General features: G+C 53.4%; 1 protein-coding gene across 8 annotated transcripts in view; it reads right to left on the bottom strand.

The window, feature by feature from the left end:
* The window catches only part of EXOC6B (exocyst complex component 6B), a 234165-nt gene extending 221309 nt beyond the window's left edge, over positions 1-12856 (bottom strand). For 4 of the 8 annotated variants that reach the window (XM_017737381.1, XM_017737385.1, XM_017737387.1 and 1 more), the window contains exons 1-5: positions 12658-12856; positions 6841-6888; positions 5824-5914; positions 5632-5677; positions 2010-2214 (exon numbers count right to left, since the gene is read on the bottom strand). In XM_017737381.1, coding sequence (XP_017592870.1) covers positions 2010-2214; positions 5632-5677; positions 5824-5914; positions 6841-6888; positions 12658-12789 — 522 coding nt within the window. In that variant the 5' untranslated portion in view covers positions 12790-12856. The remainder of the gene's footprint in view (positions 1-2009; positions 2215-5631; positions 5678-5823; positions 5915-6840; positions 6889-12657) is intronic. The other 4 variants (XM_017737382.1, XM_017737386.1, XM_017737388.1 and 1 more) reach the window with 2 other exon arrangements.
* Between the last annotated feature and the right edge of the window lie 236 nt (positions 12857-13092).

The raw sequence follows: 13092 nt of genomic DNA, 5'->3' as shown, positions 1-13092 counted from the left end.
AATGCCCAAGGCCAGGCTGGACACTGGGGCTTGGATCCACCTGGGATGGTGGGAGGTGTCCCTGCCCATGGATGAGGTGGGATGAGATGAACTTTAAGGTCCCTTCCATTCCATTCCATTCCAAACCATGCCATGATTCCAGCAAAATCATGCACGAGTTTCTCCCCAGCTCTGTCTCCCACAGGATGAAGAACCAACTTCCCCCCATTATTTCCAGGGAATTTTAGTGACCCCTCATTCCAGGCTGGTCCCACTCGCTGCCCCCATTCCCGAATTCAGGCAGGGCAGGAGCAGCCCATCCTCAGCTCCCCCAGAGCCTGTCCTGGTTCTGCAGGTGGGAATATCAGGAGGAGGAGGAGGAGGAAGGGCTGGAATTGATGGGAAAACACCGGGAGAAGCCACAGGATTCCTTCCCTCAGTGCAAGAGATGGAGAAGGAACGGAGCCCTGGGAGCAGGAGGGACGGGAAGAACGGGAAGAGCAGCACTGTGGATAGGGAAGGGATGGAAACACAAACCTAGAGAAGTTTCTCCAACCAGAACAGCAAAAAAGGTGCCTGAAAGGATGGAAGTTTCTCCAAATTGATCACCTAAAATCCATGGAAACGTGGCTGGATGTGCACATCCCTCCTCACCCATCACATCCACCAGCACAGTGCCAGGAGATTGGAATCCTCTCCCGGAATTCCTGGAACTGGAAATTACCAGACAACACCAGCACCCTGTGATGTCCCTAAAATCAATAAATATCCTTCAGAGGATAAAAAAATGACTTCATTAAATAAAGTGCTCATTGTGTTAATTGGGCACCAAAGAGAAATGGAATTCCTGTTCCTTCCCAGCCCCAGGGACCAAGGAAGGATGTTCCCAAAGCTCTGCCTGCCCCAAGGAACACGAGGAGTATTTTTGTATGGAATTCTGCTCCAGAAATCGCTGCCTCAGGTAAATCCAGCACCTGGAGCCCTCCCAGCCATCACCACTGGGCACATCTGGCTCCACATCTGGATTGGGAGGGGTTTCAGGAAGGTCAGTCTGAATTAACAAGTTTGCTGAGCTCTCAGGTGCCAGCTGGCCGCTCCCCACAGCTCCATTCCACAAGGAAAGACTGGCTTGGCTATCCCAAAAAAACCCAGGAAGGAGCTGGGAAGATAAAAAAGGCACTGAAACACGGGGAATCAAATTAACTCATAAAATCCCCCAGTTCCATCCTGCCACAGAAAGGCTGGGGGCTGTGAGACACAAAACCGAACTCGTCTGTGCCCACAAACACAGCAGCAGAACCCCAGCAGCTCCTGGAAAATTCCAGCCAAGTCCTTCCCATAAATCAGCATCCGCCACCACCGGGGAAGGGTTTCACTGCCCAGGGCAGGTGACAGCTCACGGCTCCTGCACTCCAGCAAAGCCCTTCCCAGGAGCAATCGCAGAGCTTTGGGATGAGAGGAACTGAGAGCCAAACGCCCAGCAGGAGCGGGAAAGGCAAATCCTGGTTTAAGGCACAGCCGGGGATGTTCAGTTCATCAGCTCACCCTGTACAGAATCAGCCACGGGAAAAGGCAAGGGAGCCACAAGCCAGGCTTAGCTGGGATTTAAAACCACTTTAGGATGCAAAATAAATCAAATTCAGTGCACAAACTCCTACTTTTTTATCCCAAAACTGGGAAATCAGCCTGGTGTCTCCAGGTCTCCCAGTAGCACCAACTCCCTGCGCAGGGAAGTGGAAGATAGGAGTGGAAAATACGAGCGGAAAATGGAGTTATGCACCTCGGGACTGCCAAGAAACCACGGAAAACCCCAGCTGGGAGAAGCCAATGACACAACGGATCATCACTTCCCAACGGTCTAAAAACCAGGATAAAACTCCAGGAGTAACCATGGAGAACCAACCACTCCTCACCCAGCAACAGAATTCCAAACTCAACCCACTGCCTCGGGCTGGAAAAGCAGAACTTCCACACGACCGATCCTCCAAGCTCTTCCCGAAAAGCGGCCGCTGCCATCCCCCCCATCCCACCTGCTTCATGGCCGTCTCGCCGATCTTGTCCGAGTGCTTGCGGATGCTCTCCAGGAAGTCCTTGAGGTCGGACATGGAGAGCTCCTTGATCTCCTCGCGCAGCCGCGGGATGTTGTCCACCATGACCTTGCAGAAGCGGTAGTGGCTCACCTGGGGCAGGAACGTGTGCTCCAGGTGCTCCAGGGTCTTCAGCGCTGGGTAGTGCCTGGGAGAGCAGGAAAAGGTCAGGAGCAGCCCCAGCCCCATCCCATTCCCTCCGGAACGTGGAGGGCTTGGAAGTTATCCGACACGACTCAGCTCCAGGGGACCACGGAACCACGGGGACCTGCACGCCCATCCCCCGCCTGGGCTTCCACCAGCCCAGGGTGGCAACCCCTGACAGGGAGACGAAATCCTGGAGCTGGGAACATCCCATAAATCCTGCGGGCTGATCAACCAGCGCCTGACTCATCGGTTAATAATTAATTAATTAATTAATTAATTAACACCCAAGATCTGCTGCCGACACAGACCTTGTAAAGAGCCTGGAGGTGCAAGCTCAGCTCCCTTTCCCTGGGGATTCCGGGATCTGATCCCACTTTCCCCCTCCTAAACACCACATCAAAACCACTTCCCACCCAAAGGGTTTTTTATTTGGAGGGGAAAAGCCTGGATCCAAATCCCAGATCAGGGATCCAACAGATCCATCAGCCCCTGCCTCCCCATCAGCTGCTGGATCCATGCCCTTCTCCGTGTTGGAATAATTCATTTCTCCATCCCAAAATGAATATTTTATACTTCTCAAAATGCAGGAATCCCACGGATAACGAATTGCTTTTTATTGTTGGTCATGCCCCATTCAGTTCGATCCTCCTTTTCTGCATAAAAGTGAATTTCAGATGGGAAATTGAGCCGAGAAATTCATTTGTCTCAAATGCCCTCCCGTCTTTTCCCTCTGGAAAGTGGGAATCCATAGGATTTGCCATTTCCTGGGATGTGGAGCCACCCTGGATGGCGATATAAGATTCGAGACCATCCTCCTGTCCTGACCACAGACCTGGTCAGAAATGAAAAATAATCAAAAGGGAACCACCCAGGAAGGGTTAATAGGGTTTAACAACAGAATAAACCAACACTGTGTAATAAATGTTATATATTCTATAATCAAATAAACAGATTTATGATCAATAAATCTCATGTCAGCCACTTTGAGGGGGAATCAAGGGAATTTCAGCTCACACAGCCACGGAGAAACCCTGGGCAAAATTCCACCTGGAATTTTGGGGGAGAAGCAGTCTTTGGTCATAAAAAACCACAGGAACACCACTGCAAACCCTGCCATTCATATTCCATTCAGGATAATTCCCGCCTGAAGTGCCGGGAATTCTTTCAGCCCCATTCCCAACACCAATGGATTCACCCCTGACTGGGGGGTTCGCACCGGGCAAGGTGTGACCAGGGATTCAAATCAAAGCCTCTGCAGAGAAACCTGGGAACGAGCAGGGAGCCAGGGATCCACCCAGAGGGATGAGCACCCACCAGGGATTTACCTTTCCAGGAATTCTCCGGTCCCATTCCTTCCCTACACAACACCCCCGGAGCAGCTCCCAGCTCCGTGTCCCCGGGAGCTGAGGGGGAAAAGCAGGATTTTGATAAAATCCGGGCTCAGAGGGGCCTTTTGGGGTTGTTTCCCTGCTCCTGCTGGGCATTGCTCAGCTCCAAGCAGGATGAACGTTCCCAGTGGATGCACGAGTGTTCTCATGGAGCATCCAGGCCTGCAAGGAAGCTGGAGAGGGAATTTCTGTTGGGAATTGTAGTGCCAGGAGGCAGGGAATGGCTTCCCAGTGGGAAAGGGGAGCTTGGGCTGGGATGTTGGGAAGGAATTGCTGGCTGGGAGGGTGGGGAGGGGCTGGGCTGGAATTGCCAGAGCAGCTGGGGCTGCCCCTGGATCCCTGGCAGTGCCCAAGGCCAGGCTGGACATTGGGGCTTGGATCCACCTGGGATGGTGGGAAGTGTGGAATTAGGTGATCTTTGGGGTCTCTTCCAACCCAAACCATTCCATGATTTTATGATTCCATTTCTCACTGCTTGGAGACCCCAAGACAGAGCCAGGACAAGGTCAATTAAAGGGTCTGATCCCTCCAGAGCCCTGCAGGACCAGGAGGAATCCCTGGAGCCAGAAATTTTAGGGTTCCCCAGTATTTTCCACACATCTCAGCCATGGGAAAAAGGCTCTTTCTGTCCCTACCTTAATTTCAGGCCAATGGCAGAGAAATCCTCCCTCTCCATCCCAATCATTCCTCTGGGATCAGCCCACACTCCTTCCCCGCCTCCATCCCATGGCCATGGATTCTCCATTTGGAAAATCCCGAGCTAGTTCATGTGAACATCCCCCAGTTCCTCCTGGCTCTGGAGTTTATTGCCCCAAACCCAAGCCCTGGCTGCCACCCTGGAATGATCCAAGTGAGACCTGGAGCAGATGAAAAACATGGAATATCTTGGGCCGTGTGTGGTGAATGGAGCCATCAAATCCAGACAAAGAAAACCGGAAAAAAACTGGCCAAGGCTCCCGATATTCCTTAAACGTGGCTTCCAGCTTGGATTCGTTTCTGAATGAACCAATCTCAACAAGGGAGGGAAAACAGCGACGCCATTCTGAGCAGCAAACCCTGGGAATGCCGTCCAGAGGGAGGGGGTGGAGCAGCGTGTGGATTCCCTGCGGGAATTCCCAGGGATCAGCTCCACTCCCACCGCACATCTCTCAGCAGATCAGCCCCTCGCTGCTCCCCGGAATGCTCAGAGAACCCATCCCTGCCCTGGAGTGCCCCAGGAAGAGCCAGGAGCTCTGGGAACAGCTCAAGGAGCCCCCCAAAGCCCTCCCAGGCGCCTCCGAGGGGTCACCTCATCTGCTCACCCCACGCCCAGCAGGGCGGGAACAAATCCCATCCCTTCTCCCGAACATCCAGCTGCTCCCACACTGCGGGGCAGGCACGGGGCAGGGATGGGGCCGCTTTTCCAGCCTGGCATGCAGCTGGAGCCGCTCCTGCCCCCTTCCAGCAGCTGCTCCGTGCCCAGTTGGCCACCCCTGGGGCTTCAAAATCGCTCCATGCCACTCAAACAAACCAGGATTCCTGCCAACATCCCAGATTTTCATCCCTCGGCATCCCAGCAGATGCGGGGTGGGGAAACTCCTGGATTTACAGCCCAGCACTCCCGAATTACTGAGGAATTATCTCTACAGCCAAAGAAGTTTTCAGGTTTCTCCCCAGCTTCCACCATCCTGCTGTTCCAAGCTGTTTGGATCCCGCCCACATTCCCTGGAATCTCTCCGATCCTATCGGGATTAGGATTACGGCATTCACGGAATAAAATGTAGCTGATAACACGCACTGATTGCACACACAGCAGTGCTGAGCTTCCATGAGAAAACAAGGAATTCATTCCCAAAACCTGAGCCCGCTGCCATCCCAACTCTCGGCTGTCCTGCAGGAGGCTGAGCAGGACTGTGAGGAAAACCAGCCAAAATCCAGGGAATTTAACCTGGAAAGGCTGGTTTTGAACTGCTGGGAAGCTCCTGAAATTATCCAGCACCAAACAATTCCTTGTATTCTTCCCATAAAACCCCAGTTCAGAGCAGATTTACCTCTTGGATTTCATCTGCTCCCGCAGCTTGCTGTACATCTCCAGCACTGGGAAAAGAAGGAAAACACGGCTCTGAGACAGCAGCACACAGCAGAGAGTTGGGAATTCAAACAAACAGCTCCGGGAAGGAAGCAAAAAGTTGGGAATTCAAAGAAAGAGCTCCAAAAAGGAGGAACGAGGGGAGATTCCTCACCGGGAAGACACAGCGTGAGTTTATCGACCGTGGCCGAGATGTTCCTCTGCTGCAGCCGGCACTGCTTCAGCTCCTCCATGGCAAGGATCAGCTTGGGAAAACGGGAGAAGCTCCGTTAGGATCAGCACACGCCCGTGGTGTCCATCCCAAATCCTGCTCTGGTAAGCGGCTTCCAGCGAGTGGCAGGAATGTCCCTGAATTCCCTGAATTTCAGCAGAGGGAGCAGCAAAACCAAAGGCATCGAAGCAGCCTTGGAGCGCATCCCGTGGATTCCAAAACATTATCTCCCCCTCCTATTGGAGGCACCGCTTCCAAGATTTCTGGTTCCCAAAGGCAGGATGTGGCTGCTCGCTCCCGGGGGATTCGCCGCATCCCAAAGCTAGCGGGGATTTCTCAGGGCTCAGGCTCCACCAGAAAATCCTGGGATGTGGACAAGGGGAAGCCATGGATACCAGGCCAGGTTGGACTGGGAATTCTCATCCCAAGACAATAGGATTTCTCAGGGCTCAGGCTCCACCAGAAAATCCTGGGATGTGGACAAGGGGAAGCCATGGATACTTGGGTTGGACTGGGAATTCTCACCATTCCAAGCTAACAGGGATTTTTCCAGTGCTTGGATTCCAACAGAAAAACCTGGGGATGTAGAAAAGGGAAAACCAAGGACATGAGGCCAGGCTGGATGGGGAATTCTCCTCATCCCGAGCTAACAGGGATTTTCCAGCGCTCAGGCTCCACCAGGAAAACCTGGGATGTGGAAAAGGGGAAAACATGGATACAAGGCCAGGCTGGATGGGGAATTCTCATCCCAAGCCAACAGGGATTCCTCAATGCTCCAAGAGAGAAACCTGGGGATGTGGGAGAGGGGAAAACAAGGACACGAGGCCAGGCTGGATGGGGCTTGGAGGAGCCTGGGAGAGCAGAAGGTGTCCCTGCCCATGGCAGGGGTGGGATAAATGGTTTTTATGTCCCTCCCATCCCAATCCCGGCTGTAATTCCAGGACTGGATGCATCACTTACTTCTTTCCCTTCGTTCTGCAGCTTCCGGTTGGTGTCCGTCACTTGGTTCTGCAGGAATATTGGGAAGAACACAAAGCACACCCCATAAATCAGGACAATGTTTTTCCCACCGAAACAAAGTGTCCATAAACACCACCCCTCCCCACGGCTCCCATTCCATGGAAAAGCTGTTTATTGCTGAGTTAACGGCCGCTGCCACCGGGGGACGAATCCAGGGATTTTCCTCCTTGCCACTGGAGAAAAGGGAAAGGCAGCGGGAGTTCAGAGGCGTGGAAGCCTCAAAATGCTGGAGTTTTCATGGATCCAGACTGGATTGTGATCCAAAAGCTGTTCCACTTGACTGGGGGAGGAATTAATTCCCTTCTCCATCACCAAATAAATTTAGGTTTTAACTCCTTCGTATCCCAGCAGGAAAGGATTCCTTACCAGGAGCTTTCCCTAGAAATAATTATTCATATTTATAGGAATCCCTATAAACTTCCTTTGGATCTTCATCTCTCTCTGGATCCCTGCTCCTGGCTGGTGTAAGAAGGAATTATTTATACACCTGGGATAAAAACCTCTGTGCTGGATCATCCCATCAAGCTGGGGCTCAGAACTGGAAAATTTCCCACTTGGCAAACCTGAGGATTCCCTGGAGTGGGAAGAGCCCAGCCCTTCCCAGCCCCAGTGGGACCCACAGGAGAACAAAGGGGATTTCGGGGCTCATCGGGATGGAAAATCAGGAGCTCTCCCATGATTTAGCCAACAAGTGGGAAGAGGCCTTTGGGAATTCCCCTGGGGTCAGGCAGGGAAGGGCTGTAAACGCTGGGACAGCTGGAAAAACCAACGCAAACTTCCCAGCCAACATTCCCAGCTCCAGATCTCCAGCAAAGCAGCAATTCCAAGGGAATTCCAGCAGGACTGCTCAGGGTTCAGGTGCCTCCCATCACTCCGAGGTTCCCATGCCATAAAACCCCTTTTTTTCCCCCCAGAATATTCCTTGTGCCGCTCCCGAAGCTGGAAATGTTCATTTCCAGGCTCGTCCCTGTAAGAGGCTTCGGGTCTGATCCCGGCTCTCCGTGCACTGGGAGCTGCTGCTGGATTTCTGCCCCATTTCAGGAACTAATTCCTGCCTGTTTCCGGGAGTTCTGCTCGTTCTGGAAGCAGAAGCTTTCCCAGAGCTTGGAAAACACCACGAGCTGGAAACCAGAGCCCTCCCAGGGCTTTGAGGAGTGTGAGATCTCAGAAATCCACCTGAGAGCTTCGCTTCCTTTGGAATAACCATGGAAATGAGGAATTTTTAACGAAGTTCACCCCAGGGAAGGAACGGCCCCGGGGGGCTCTCCCGTTCCCCAGCAGGATGCGGATGGAGGAGGAGGAGCAGGAGCAGCTCCAAGGGGGATTGGGAAGGAAAAACCATCCTGGAGCAGGAATCCAGTGGGGAGCAGCTGAGGGAGCTGGGAAGGGGCTGGAGAATTCCTGAGGGAGCTGGGAAAGGGGCTCAGGCTGGAGAAAAGGAGGATCCAGAGGGATCTTTTCCCTCTCTCTGGAATTCCCTGACAGGAGGAGGCAGCCAGGGGGGATTTGGGATCTGTTCCCAGGGAACAGGGACAGGAGGAGAGGGAACGGCCTCAGGCTGGGCCAGGGCAGGCTCAGGGTGGGTATTGGGAATATTCCTCTTGGAAAGGGCTGTCCAGGCCTGGCAGGGACTGCCCAAAGAGGCAGCGGAATTCCCATCCCTGGAAGGATTCAAATCCGTGTGGATGCAGCCCTCGGGGATGGGGTTTAGTGGGAACACAGTGGTGGCTGGACTCGATGATCTCCAACACCTTCTCCAACCTGAACAACTCCATGATCCCACAACCTCCCTCCTTTTTGAGCTCACCAGGTCGGACAGAAGGGGAACCTTGGATTCATCCACATAAAATGGATTCAGGATCCGTTTGGTTTTTTCCCCATTGGAAAAGATCCCAGGCAACCACGATTTTCCAGCTTCCACCAGGAAGGTTTGTGGTGCTCCCAGCAGCAGAACCCTCAAACCCCACAAGCTCCCTTCAATTCCCACAGCAGCCATGCTGCTTTTGGAGCTTCCCAGGATTCAAGGAGAGGAGTTATCCATGATTTCCCCTCACACTGCTTCCCTCCAGCATCTGCATCCCATCCCTCCCCCTCCTGCAGTAGCTGCAGCTCTCCTGGCTCCCTGCCCTCCCCAAAACCTGCTCATTTCCTTTACGATGTATGGAGCTTTTACGAGCGGGAGCCCAGCATCTCTTCCAAAGATTATTTGATTTGCTCAGATCCTGAAAATCCCACCAGGAGAAAGGAATCCGTGTCGGGTAATTTAAAACCACTCCTAAAATAATGCCGAGGCTGGAGGAGTTCTCTGTTGAAATTACACAGCAATCCCAGCTCCAGGAAAAAGCAGGGAGAGAGCGGATCCCTGCACGCTCCGGGTTTTCAGGGGGCAGGGGTTGTGTTTGGGTTTGTTCCGAAAGTCTGCAGGCCTGGATTAAAACAGGGATGATTATTTACACAGACCCCGAGCAGCCAAGCTGGGCTTAGCAGAGCGGGGATTTGCTAATCCAGGCCAGACACCCAGAGGGGGACAGACAGGTGGCACGGATGGGAGGGATGAGGCACCGGGAGCACTCCAGGGATCTGTGGGACAGCCAAGCTGTTCCTTCACCCACACACCCAGAACGTGCAGCTGGGGGCTCCGAGAGTCCTGTGGGATCATTCCAGAGGGGGAAAATGCTGGGAGAGAGGAGCAAAGGAATCCTGGGAATGGCCCCTGCTCTGGATCCATCCCTGTCCCTCGCAGTGACTTCCACTCCCGAGGGAAGGGACAGCCACCGGAGCGATCCTTCCTGGTGGAAACTCAGGAAGTGCCAGGAACTGCTCCCAGCTCTCTTCCCGACATAGGAGGGAAAATTCCTTCCTGGAAAGGGCTGTCCAGGCCTGGCACAGCTGCCCAGGGCAGGGGAGGAGTCTCCATCCCTGAGGGATTTAAAGCCATGGATGTGGCTCGTGCGGACAGGGGCAGTGCTGGGGATGGTTGGACTCCATGGGCTCAGAGGGGTTTTCCAACCTGAATCATTCTGGGGTTCTCTGAAATTCCCTGGTTTATGCCTGACAGCTCAAAAAGCTCTAGAATTAAAAAGGACTTTGCAGCCACGTGACCTGAGATTGCTGGAGAGGGAAGGACAGCCCTACATGGGATAACACTGGATGAGGTGGGATGAAAATCCATCAGGAATGACACAGCTGAGTCGGAGAATCTGGGAATGGGTTGGGTGGGAAGCAACCTTAAATCTCATCCCATCCCACCCATTCCATGGGCAGGGACACCTCCCACCATCCCAGGGTGCTCCAAGCCCCAGTGTCCAGCCTGGCCTTGGGCACTGCCAGGGATCCAGGGGCAGCCCCAGCTGCTCTGGCAATTCCAGCCCAGCCCCTCCCCACCCTCCCAGCCAGCAATTCCTTCCCAACATCCCATCATTCTGTCCATGTAATGGCAGGGGAGCTCCTCTGCTGGTCACAGAATCCGAAAATCATCATGGTTGGGAAAGATCACAGAGTCGAGCACTGCCCAGGCCAGCACTGCCCCGTGTCCCCGAGTGCCACATCCACAGGGCTCCGAAATCCCTCCAGGGATGGAGACTCCACCACTGCCCTGGGCACTTCCAATGCCTGAGCACCCTTTCCATGGGGAAGGGACTTGTGCAGAGCCACAAGGTCCCCCCTGAGCCTCCTTTGCTCCAGCCTGAGCCCCTTTCCAGCTCCCTCAGGAATTCTCCAGCCCCTTCCCAGCCCCGTTCCCCTCCCTGGACAGCTCCAGCCCCTCAGGGTCTCTCCAGAGCTGCCCCCAGCACTGGAGGTGCCCCAGCAGTGCCAGCACAGGGACGGGCACTGCCCTGGCCCTGCTGCCACCCCAGAGCTGGCACAGCCCAGGGGCCACTGGCCTCCATCGGCCTCGTGCCCACCTGGGCACCCCGAGCTCGTGTTCAGCCAACTCCTGCTCAAGGAGATCAAGTTCCCAACCCAGAGCTTGGCCTATTTAGGGAAAAACGGGGCAGAAGATGCAGTGGTGAGGTTCTGATGGGGTTTGAGTTCATTTGGGGGCACCCAGAGGCACCCTGAGAGCCCCGGGGCTGCGTGACACACGAGTGAGAGAAGGTGACACATCCACGTCGAGCTGAGCGCTCCTGAAACAACAACGGGGACGTTGCTGCAAAAACCAAATCCTACAGAACAGCCCCGAGCCAGGAGCACACGAGAGAAGGCTCCGAGCAGGGAGGGCCCTGCTTTCATTGCTGCTTCCTCACGGGTTCAAAGCCCAGCTCTACTGAGAAAAGCCTGAGATCAAATAGAGGATGAATGGCTGGAACCAAACCCACTCTCACCACTGGATCCACAGATGATTCCCAAGGGAAAGCCTCACAAAGAGGGCTCCAGGACTTTCTGGGGATGTTTTTGCCATGTGCTGTTTTATGGATCACATAGGCCTGGAAATCAAGAGAGATCCTGAGGGGACAGGGATGGACTTCACAGTGAGCCACCAACAAAGGGGCTGCTGGCAGAATGGGAACCAGCTCCGAGCAAACAAACAATGTGGAATTCTTGGCTGGAAAACAATGGCTTAGGAAAAAAAAAAAAGGAAAAAAAAAAAAAGAGGGAAAAAAAATAAAAAAGGACTTATTTCATGGTAATTCCAATGGACTCATCCTGCAACAAACTGCTGGGTGAATTCTCCTCAGGACATCCCTCAGGAAGGTGTTCCTGAGAGCAAAGCCCTTCTTGGGGATGTGTGAAGTTAGAATCCTGCTGGGAAATGCCCCAGGTAGCTTGAAATCAGTAAATAAATGTGTTAAAAGCAGCAAGCAGCAACCTGACCTCGAGCTCTTCCTTCTTTTCCAGAAAATTTGCTTTTTCTGAGGTTTTCCCTCATGTTTTAGAACTTCAGCTTTTCCAGAGCCCACTGAAGGGTCTCCCACACTCCTGGAACACCAGGAAGGTCCTTCCCAACAGGACAGGCCCCACTCCACTGGAAAATCTCCCAGTGCTGGTTCCCCACAACTTTGTGGGAGCCCCAGGACTCAGCCCCACTCACCAAGTGACTCTTCTGGGAGGGATTTTGGATTTCCAACCCAGGTCCCACCTCGCTCCTGCAGGAAGGGACGGCCCAGCTGCCTCTCCCTGCCCTCTTTGGAGTTGTGGAGGAAAACCAGGAAGGTTTTCACACTGATGTGCCCCCAAATTACAGAATATTGGTATTTTAAGGCACAGGAACCAAGCTTAAACCCCAATTCCACCTGACCCCGAACACCTCCAACCTCCTGGTCCCTTTTCCTCCCCTGAAGCCACCCCTATTCCACAATATCATCTTAACAAGTGGCTTTTTCCACACATTACTACACACACTCTGCCAAGAACTGGGTAAATCCCACTCTCCCTCATCTTCCTGCACAGTTTTAAAGGCCACAAGACCTATTTTAGCTCAAGAAACTGGGATAAGGTCCATGAGGAAAAGCACTTTTCCTAATTAAACGGGCTTGGCTCTAAGTTCTCTGATGCTTTTAACGCACCACGCCGCTCCAGCTTGCCCTAATAATTATTACATTTTCAACGACCAACCCATGGCTCCAGGAAGAATTAGGATAAATATTTCTATTTTTAATTTCTTTAATTAGAAATGCTCTGGGCCAAAGGAGAAAAGATTCAGGCGCTTCCACAGAATCCCAGAGCGGCTGAGGTTGGGCCACCTCACCCCCTGCTCCGGAGGGGTCACCTCAAAAGAGCTGCCCAGGGCAGGCTCAGGCCAGGAAATTCCCTCACCTTGAGTTTCTGGGCTTCCCCCCGGACCTTGAGCAGCTCGGTGATGGAATCCACGAAGCCCTGGTAGTGGAAGTTGCACATCTTCTCGATCTCCCGGTCGTGGTTGCGGATCCGCGCCTCCAACTTCTCCATGAAGCGCCCGTGCTCCTCGCCATCGTACACGGACCTGCGGGGACACGGCGCTGCTCAGCGGCCCAAATCCCGCCCCAAAAAAGCCCTCCTGGGATGAAGGGACGGGTCATAAACCAGGCACCAAAGCTGCGTTTAAAAACCTTTCTATTCCAAGTTTCTTTTCCTTTTCCCACCGTTTTGGTGTTCCCTCAGAGACCAGAACAGGCCAAGCTGGGCCTGAAATGTTTCTTTCCACCCTTCTTTTCCTTTTCCCACCAGTTTGGTGTTCCCTGAGAGACAAACCAGGCCTGAAATGTTTCTATT

Source organism: Corvus brachyrhynchos, unplaced genomic scaffold (genome assembly GCF_000691975.1).
Source record: "Corvus brachyrhynchos isolate BGI_N302 unplaced genomic scaffold, ASM69197v1 scaffold85, whole genome shotgun sequence".
In the NCBI taxonomy this organism is placed as follows: Eukaryota; Metazoa; Chordata; class Aves; order Passeriformes; family Corvidae; genus Corvus; species Corvus brachyrhynchos.
This window is presented reverse-complemented; position numbering and strand designations above follow the sequence as displayed.